Raw genomic sequence first — 9064 nt, forward strand, 5'->3', positions numbered from 1 at the left:
CAGCGGGGCCCGGCTCCGGGGTGAGGCGGGGGAGCTATTGTGGGGGCGGGGCGGTGCCCTGGGTGTGGGGGTGTCCTGGGGGAAGGCGGAGCTGGGCGGGGAGCCCCGGGGCGCGGCTGGGGAAGGCTGGCAGCCCGCGGGGATTGTCCCGGCTGTGACGGGGGTTGGCCCCGGGGTTCCTGCCCTGGACAGTCCGGGGGTGACTGGCTGGGCCGTGGCGCTAGGGCAGGGGGAGCGGTTCTCGGGGCCTCCCCGCCTCCGTCTGTCTCCTGCAGGTGCCCGGCTCGGCTCTGCTGCCGGCTGCTGCCCCCGGGACGCCCGAGAGACCCGCAGCTGAGGAATCTGCTTCCCTCGGTAAGAGCCGCCCGGGTCCTGCTCCCACAGCCTCCCCTTACAGCTGGGCTACAGATGGCTCATGCCTGCCCATGTCTCTGGCCAGCGGCTGTCACCGGCTCAAGGAGGGGCCGGGTGGTGAAGGTGAGGCCTCCAGAGCAGAAGAACGCTGTCCCCAAGGCTGCCAGGGCCTGGAGGAGGTGGAGGTGTGTGCCCGGCCTGTGTGTTGTCTGCTGGGCTGGGAGGGGGCAGGGGCTGGGTCATTTCCTGACAGAGCTTCAGAGCAGGGGGCTGTGTGGGCCAGACTGGCTCAAAAGGGCCCGGGAGGCTGATCCGGGCTCGGTCGTGTCGGGGCGGTGGGTGAGCAGCTGGGATTGGAGGCCAGATCTGGGGGTCAGGGAGTGAGGTCAAGGTCTGGGGTGGGTGGGGCAACCCTGGATGTGGCCTTCTGGGCTAGATTGAAGGGACAGGGTCTGGGGGTGGGAGGAGCCAGGGCTGCCCCTGTATGTTGACCCCTGGGCTAGGTTGGGGGTGGAGCTGTCTTGGGGGTGGGGTCAGGGTCAAGGTATGGGAGGGGCTGCTCCAAGTTTGCATTGGGGCTGGGTCAGGGTTGTGGGGGTTTGGGGTCCTGCTGACTCTGCCCCCTGCAGTGCATTGTGGGATGGGCTCTGACCACCCTGTTCCTGTCCCCACAGGCGTGAGCTGAGGGGAGCAGGATGCCCCAGCCCAGGTGGACATTGATGCATCCCAGAGGAGGCAGAGTCTGAGCTGGCCACGCCTACGGCCGCCCCCATGGCTGAACATCGCAGCCTGCCTGGGCCCCTTCCCCAGGAGATGGAACTAAAGGACCAGTAAGACATCCTGGCCAGCCTGTTGCACCTCCTCCTGGACAGAGTCCTGCGTCTGCGAGCTGCCACAGAAGTGGCAGGCGGCCCCATACATGCGGCACCAACTCAAGGAGCAGCTCCAGGTCTTTGAGCTGCAGCTGCTCTGTGAGCTCCAGTGACCCCAAGACTGTGCTTGGGGGGGCTTCGCTCCACCCCAGAGGGGCTGCATGGGAGTCACGCCTTTGCCTAGGCCAGGCATCCCTTCAGGAAGGAGGCCTTGAACTCCGTCTCTGCCTCAACCGTGGGCTGAGCTGGCCCCCTCCCCATGAAAGGTGGCATGACAGGGCTGCAGACGCAAGCCAGATGATGTCACTTCCCTCCCCCTACCTTTGCCTCTGTGCCAGTGTGGTGGATTGGTGGGGTGTTGTAAATAAAGTTTTGTTTTATAGTGAGGTGATGGGCCTAGTCTGGCCTGGGAAATTCTCAATGTGTTCATGACTTCAGATCAAGACTGGATGCCTTTCTGAAAGATAGGCTTTAGCCAAATACAAGTTATTGAGCTCAATTGAGGGGTGAATGGGTGAAATTCTATAGCCTGTAATTCTACAGGAGGTCAGACTAGATGATTTAATGATCCCTCCTGGCCTTAAAGTCTGTGAATGTGGGAGTATGTGATATTCAGAGCAGGTTCTAGGTAGGGATATAGACGATGCTCTTCACCATAGACTCCATGCACCTGAAATATTGAATAAAGGAAATTTTGTTGTGAGGAGGAGGATGGCAGCACAATCTCACTAAAAGAAAATGGAAAATAGAGGGACGAGCCGCCATCTGCTACGGTCCCAAAGGATTGGATTTAAACAAGAACACAAGATGCTGAGTTAAGCTATCGAACAGTTCAACATCCTCAGCCCATCTGTCTTAGGCAAATCTCCATCCACTCCCTCATTTCCAGACCTTTCCCCCCTGCCCCTGCCTTACTCATTTCCATTACTCAGCCAACCCCTCAGTCATGCCACTTCACACCTCAGTCTTGTGCCCCATCTCTGACCCAGCAAGGATAATAAACTATTGTCACATTTACACACCAACATGTGAACACAGGTTAAGCACAACAGCCAAACTCGGCAGGTGGGATTATGGGAAAATGGCATGTAAATCAGGCCACACAGCAGGCTTTGCCTCTTCTAGCCCCTAGATGGGGCAGAAAATCCCAGGCCTCAAGGTCAAAGAGCATGTAGGGGGCATCGGTTTAGGAGCCCCAATCTGGGCAAGCTGAGCTGTTGATGGCCAGTATTTCTGAGAAGCTCACATGGAAGGCAGAGTGCGTGCCTGTGTCCCTCCTGCTTTCTGCTGGGGGGTGGAGGTGAGCCCTGCTCCCTGCATGTGTGAATCTCCCTCACCCTCTCTCAACTCCAAAACCTCATGGGATTTTCCCCAAACATCCCAGAAAATTCAGGCGCTGGGGTTATCAAGCCATGGAGAGTTTTGGTTAGAACTGGGTTTAATCGTTCTAAACTTATTTGGTGAAACACAGATTTGGTGACAGAGAGACCTGTAGTGAGGGATATTTAGAGAAACAGAACGGAGGCGTTAGCGCCATTTGTCCATTTAGGCCTGAATTAGTAACTGCATAATTGTGTGTGTGTAAAACCCAAACCAACCAAGATTACTGAAAATTGGGGGCTGCTCCCAACAGGCCCCAATCCTCTGGGGCCAGATCTGCAGTTGGAGTAACTTGCTGCCACGTCATTTGCTAGGTGATTGACACCAGCTCCACTGTACCCCATATCTTGCTCCCCTTTGCTGCCAAGCGGCCTGTTCCATGCCAGCCTGTCTCCCCCAGCCAGGAGCTCAGCGGGGTCCTTGCCTGCTCAGAGGGTAGGGGACGGGTGGAGGAGGGAGAGCAGCCAGCTGCCGTCACCAACACCCTTCATGCCAACACGGGTGAGGGACCCATCTGTGGCAGAGCCTCGGCATGCTGGGATTCCGGCCCCACCTACAACAGGCTGCTTGGGTGACACTAAGGGACCCCACGTACCGGGGAATGGGTACAGCCATGACCACTCCCAGAGCACACAGTTGACCGAAGCCTGATGGCAGCTGTGAGGCAGGGCCCCACTGGGAGATGGGGCATCAAGCGGGTGGTGAGCCCCCTTCACACCGTGCCTCTACAGACAGCGAGTGGGCACCGGGGAAGAATCATGGATACCGTGCGGAGATGCTCATGACCTTGGGCCGTGAGTACAAAGAGGCAATGCTCGCTGTGGGTCTGAGTCTGTCTCTCCCAGGCCCAGGCCTTGGTGCAATTCTCAACTTCTGTGGACATAGATGGGTCTTCCAGGGGATTGGACCCTCGGGCAGGGCAACCTGCGAGGGCTTGTGTCTCTGTCCACGGTAAGTGACTAGTCAGATAACAGTTCCCCTGATCCTCAGTTGGTGCTAGTGCGCTAAGATCTCTCCCGGTTGAGAAATAGCATCCACCGCGAGTACTGGCGAGTCATCCAGCGTGTTGCATTGTCCCGGTTCACATAGTGCCAGCCGTGGAGCATGCAGGCAGGGTGCTGGGGAGGGAAGGGTTTAAACTAGAAGGATCGCCTTACTCCAGGAGACATTTCAGTCCGGTAGCGCATGACTGGCAGGTCCATTTGGCTGGACAGATCGGTCAAAGGAAGGTGGCTCCTGTGGGACTCTAAGGTTGTGACCCCATGTTCATAAAAGCTGCCTAATGGAGCTGTTGGCGTGACATGCTAGCCCGGGGTACATTCACGCGTGGCCGTGTTCACAGCCATAAGCAGGAGGCCGATTGCTGGTGATGGGGGTTAACGGGACAGCCCCGGTGCATGCAGAGCTCAGTTTATCACACCCCATGCACCCCCTCAGCCCCACCCGAGCAGGGAAGAGGACTTCTTGAGGGGTCGCTCCGTTTCAATGGCGCACTCACGTCTTGCTCTCTGCTGAGCCCGCCTACACCTGCCCGGCTGGTAAGCACTGAACGACCTGGCGTGGCTAAAGCAGCCCCTTTCCCCCGGGATCGGAGCAATGCCCCCCAAGGGGCACTGGGAGAGGTGCCAGCGCTGACCTTGCACCCCATCACACGCCTTCCCGGCCGTCGGCATCATGTGCCAGGCCTGGGCCCGCGTGTCTTTACAGCCCCTATGGAGCACGGGTTTGTGTTCTGCGAGGAAAGAAACAAACCTGCTTTCATTGCTCAGTAACCCCAAGCGCTGCAGAGACGAGCTCTTTTCAGCAGGGCCGCCGTCCCCCTTGCTCGAGGCTGAGTCCTGATCGGGGGGAATCTCACATGATCAGGCCTCATGACTCACATTTTTCTGCACTATAGAGTTCGCAGAACTGCTCACTCGCTCTTCTTCAGAGCCAGGGCTTTGCAGGCGCAGCGAGCTGGCTGCCCCCTGATGACACTTGCGCTGCTGCTCCACGGCATTGGATCCATCCTTAAAGACGAGGAGAATGGGTGTCTGGCATCAGCTCTGCTGCTGCTGCTGTGAACAAGACGAGCCAGAGACCAATCCACTCATCAGGTATTTATGAATGTTATGCGGGTAGTAAGGTTGGCGTCCCGTTGTGCTTGGTGCTGCACGGAGCGAGACACAGGCCCTTCCTTAAAGAATTGGCTGCAAAACGAAGCATTATTTTCCTCATTTTGAAAATGGGGAAACTGAGGCACAGAGCAAGGATGTGACGTGCCCAGGGTGACATGCAATATCTGTGGCTGCGCTATGAGTCGGATTCCTGAGTCCCAGGTCAGTGCCTTAAACCACAGCCTTCCCCTCTGTGCTACATTGAATTCAGTGTCTGTGTCAGCGCTAGGGTAGCAACCTGAGAGACAAAATTCTTTGTCTTCACAGCCTGCTGCAGCAACCCACGTGGAGGGTTTGTGTTAAAAATCCTGTATTGCTCTTTGCAAGGGGAGAGATCTTTAGCCGGTTTTCCTGGCCAGATCCCAGCGTGGCTCATTACACGCTGCCTCACCGCTCCCAGCCCACACGTGGGGCAGGCGTTTTCTCGCTCTCGCCTCTTGGCCTGAGCTGGTTGCTGAACGCAGTGACGCGGTTCCAGCCGCCGTGTTCTGTAGCAGGGCCACGTGCATTTCCGTGACGCGATTCCCCGCACTGAGTGTGTTTCAGGAGAAGTCCTCAACGCACAGGGAGCCGGGGCGGCCACGCAGGGGTTAAAACAAGGCTGGGGAAAGACGCGCTCGGGCAGACGCCTCTGTGAAGTCCCCCTTTGCTCACCTTCCTGCTCTAAGGATGGGAGGGGCCACGACTGGTGTGTTGGGCCCACCCCAAGGGGTCTGGGCACTGCTGCCCAGGAAAGTGGCCCCTGTTTGCATGCCGCCAGCTGGTGCTGCCCAGGGGCTGGAGGGAGAGCCAGGCCCCGCGTTGTCTCTCCTGGGGCCTCTCTCCTCTTGTTGCAGTGAGATGCTCCGGTACTTCGACCAGCTGGGGAAACGCAAACGGGCCCAGGCCACCAACCTGTGGAACGAGCCGGCGGACGACACCCACATGGAGCGGGACGATGACCGCGAGCTCTACAACCTGCTGCAGAGACGGGCCAAGCTGCGCCGGGGCTCGGAGGTCGGTGCCCCCTGCCCAGGCTGCCCCCTGAGACTCAGCGAAGGCCCAATTTACACGCCCAACTGCAGGGAACTTTCTTCTTTCCTGGGGCTGGAGATCCAAGCTGGCCCGGCATGTAGACCCCCCCCGAGCTGGGGCCCAGGTGACCTGAACGCTGTGCCTGGCTGTGCCACTGATTTGTGCTGTGACCTTTGGCAAATCCCTTTCACCCACACCTCCCGTGTGCCTCAGCTCTGCTTAGAACCCAGGTGTCCTGGGTCCCGGGCCCTCTGCTCCCCAAAGCAGCACTGGCCTGTGACACTCCCAGTCGGTCTCCATCCCCGGGCCGGGACCGCGGCTGTGGGCCAAGCAGTGGCGCTGGTGCACAGCGGCAGAGGGGGAGAGCTGCTGCCTGGTGGTTTCCGGGACCTGACGTTCAGCCCCTCTCCCGCAGGGCTACCGGCGCCTGAGCTTCGACATCAGCGCCCACCGCCAGATCCGCCGGGAGGTGAAGGACCGATGGAGGCAGATCCTGGAGGCCTTGGGTACAGCTCCCGCATCCCTGTGGGCGGAGAGGGGCGCCTGGCGCGCTTTGCCCTCCGGGGCGCTCCCGGCATGGCAGCCCTAGCCAGGGGCGTGGGGCTAGACCGGGCCCTCTCCCCAGCAGGCAGCGCGGCTGGGCCTGCCTCTCCTGCGCACCGGGTGGGGGAGTGACTCCTCTGGCTGGCAGCAGCAGTAGGTTCTTATCCCCTCGAAGAGACGGGCCCCTCCTAGCACTAGTCAGGGTGATCGCGGGGCTGGGGCAGGAATCCCACTGGCTGGCAGCAGTAGTGGGCTCTTATCCTCTCAAGGCGACGCTCCACGCAGGAGCCTGGGCCAGGGTTTAAAGGCCTCTCCCCTCCCCTCCCGCTGCAGGGTTCAGCGCCGAGGCAGACAGCCTGCTCGCCATCACCTCCACCGCCTCCTACAGCGCCCTGCGCCACCCGCTGCGGGCCCGCCAGCTCCTCGCCAGCCTGGCCGAGCAGACCAGCCTCTTCGACCGCCACTGCAGCCTCCCCGAGCGCTACCTCTTCATCCTGGTGCGTGGCCCCCCCCCACCCCTGGGCGCCCCTTCACCCCGCTGTGGGTGCAGTGTTTGCCGCTGCAGTGAGGGATGATGGGTAATTGCTGCTTCCCCCCCTCACAGGGGCTTTGAGTTGCCGGGGGTCCCCCCCTCGGTTCATGGCCCCTCACTTGCCCCCCACATCCCAGCCTGACTGTGTCTCCCTCCCCCTCCCCCCCAGGACCGGCTGCTCGTCCTGGATGTGGGCGATGACTTCCTCTCCGCTGCCCGGCGCTACTACCCCCTGGGGGCCGAGGAGGGCCCCCCCAGCGAGGAGGAGCTCCCCAGCCAGGAGCCCGTGCTGGTGACGCTGAGCCCGGCGCCCCAGGCGCGGGAGGAAGAAGAGGAGGGCGCAGTGATGGATGAAGAGTCGCTGTTGGTCAAGTTGATGGAGTGAGCGGCACTGAGCAGGGGGGCGTCTGCCCCCCACTGCAATGGGGCCCATTGGCAACTCGCACCCACTGCTGCCTTGGTGCTACCCTCTGCTGCCCTCTCGCCCCCCTGCAGAGCCCCTCTCCGCCCCACACTTCCCACGCTGGCTTCGCGGCCCCCTGGCCCGTCCCATATTGCCAAGCTGGGCGAGCTGCCGACTCGCTGGGGCCAAGGGGCCGGCGGTGGCCCTAGTACGGAAAAGGTGGGGATGCCCCTGTTCATCCAGCTCTGGGCAAAGGACTCACTCCAACCCCGTCCCCACGCCAATGCAGCCAGCTCTGGGCTGGAACACAGCAGCTGCACACCAGCGATGCCACTCAGCCGTGCAGCAGAGAGTCCTCGCACGCTCCCTGCAGTGGCCCGAGGGTGAAGGCAGGGACTGCTAGCGCCGTGACAGGCAGAGCTGGGCTCCGTGCTCTCTGCGGGGAGAGGGGCTGGAGATTCGCCGTGGGAAGGGTCCTCGCAGATCCTGCTGTTGATTTTCATCCGGTGCTGGACCAGCTGGGTCTGTGTAAATATTACCCGCAAATGCCAGTTCGGGGGACGTGGGGGCGGGGGCCCTCGGCGGCTGGCTCGCTCTCGGGGGGGGTTTGGTGTGTGTTGAGGCCATGGAACCGGGGGGCAGAGGGGATTACAAGCGCCTGGCTTGGGAAAGCAAAGTAGTTCTAGCCCTCACGGGTGCAAAGAAAAGTTTCAGCCACTGGCATCTTTTCCAGTGTCCGACCCGGGGTCCCCTGCAGCCGCTGGAACTCGGCCCCGCTCGGCAGCCGGGGCCAGTTTTGCCGGCACTGCCGGGCTGTGTCTGCGCAGTCACATCGGAGGGCGCGTGGGGGGCATGCATAGCTGCGATCCCACGCGTGTCCTCCCCCGGGCAGCCTGTGTCACTGCACGTGTGCGCAGCATTAGCACCCAGATCACGGACGCAGCAGCTGCCCCGGGAGCCGGTGGGAGGCTGTGGGTCGAGGCCCGGCAGGGATGGGGCAGCCAGCATTACCAGGCTAGACACCTCAGTGCGGCCAGCCTGTTTGCTGTGATCTGGGAGGGCAGGGCTGAAAGTGGGGGGCAGGGGAATGATGGGGGTCTCAGACAGGAGGGGAGCAGGAAGGGCCAGGCGAGGCTGTGCCCAGGGGACGGGGGATGCCACCCCTGCTGGGAAGGACGATGCAGGAAGCGATGGAGCGAAGCGGCCACCACAGGGGAGCTGAAGGGGAATCCTTGTCCTGCAATAAAACGCCAGCCTCGGCCCAGCTTCCTCCCATCCTTTGAAAGGCGCGGGCGCTCGCTGGCGGGCGGGGGCGGCCTGCGCCGAGTGTGAACCCCACAGCTGGACGGGCGTGGCACTAGCCCTGCGGGGGCACCACTCACAGCTGGACGTGCCTCTGCCTGTCCCTGGGCAGGCGGAGCTGCAGTGTGGCGGGGCCAGTGCAGTGCTCTGCGCCCCGCTCATAGCCCAGTGAATCCAATTGAAGGGCTGCTGAGGCGAGGGGTGGCCATTGAGCTGAGGGGGGGGGCGGCAGGGCCCCCCGCTAGGCCCTCTCCTTGGAAAGGGGCAGGGTGGGCAGGGAGCGGGTCAATCTGCCTGCTGTTGGAAAAAGATTTTAATTGAGGTTTGTTTACCCTGCACCGAAAAGAGATCCACGCGGGTAGTGAGGCAGTTTTTAAACTTTATTTGTGCAGAGGTTAAACACTTCCCAACACGTGGTCAGTGTGAGACCCCGAAGGCATGCTCTTTTGCATATTTATACAAACAAGACAAAGAAATTACACATGCATACATTTTTGATGCGTATAGG

At 61.1% G+C, this 9064-nt stretch overlaps 1 protein-coding gene and 1 long non-coding RNA gene across 2 annotated transcripts; both read left to right on the forward strand.

The window, feature by feature from the left end:
• The first annotated feature begins 362 nt into the window (after positions 1-362).
• Positions 363-1612, forward strand: LOC137148435 (uncharacterized). The gene is made up of 2 exons (XR_010918523.1): positions 363-539; positions 1029-1612. It is a non-coding gene; the product is annotated as an uncharacterized lncRNA (long non-coding RNA).
• Positions 1613-4631: 3019 nt separating this feature from the next.
• On the forward strand, positions 4632-7236 carry LOC137148280 (melanoregulin-like). The gene is made up of 5 exons (XM_067540924.1): positions 4632-4702; positions 5599-5758; positions 6192-6282; positions 6653-6816; positions 7021-7236. The coding sequence occupies exons 1-5, from the start codon at positions 4632-4634 to the stop codon at positions 7234-7236; spliced, it is 702 nt and encodes a 233-aa protein (XP_067397025.1).
• Positions 7237-9064: the final 1828 nt, after the last annotated feature.

This window comes from Emydura macquarii, unplaced genomic scaffold (genome assembly GCF_026122565.2).
Source record: "Emydura macquarii macquarii isolate MOO-44397 ecotype Brisbane River unplaced genomic scaffold, CSIRO-AGI_Emac_v2 contig_629, whole genome shotgun sequence".
Lineage (NCBI taxonomy): Eukaryota > Metazoa > Chordata > Testudines > Chelidae > Emydura > Emydura macquarii.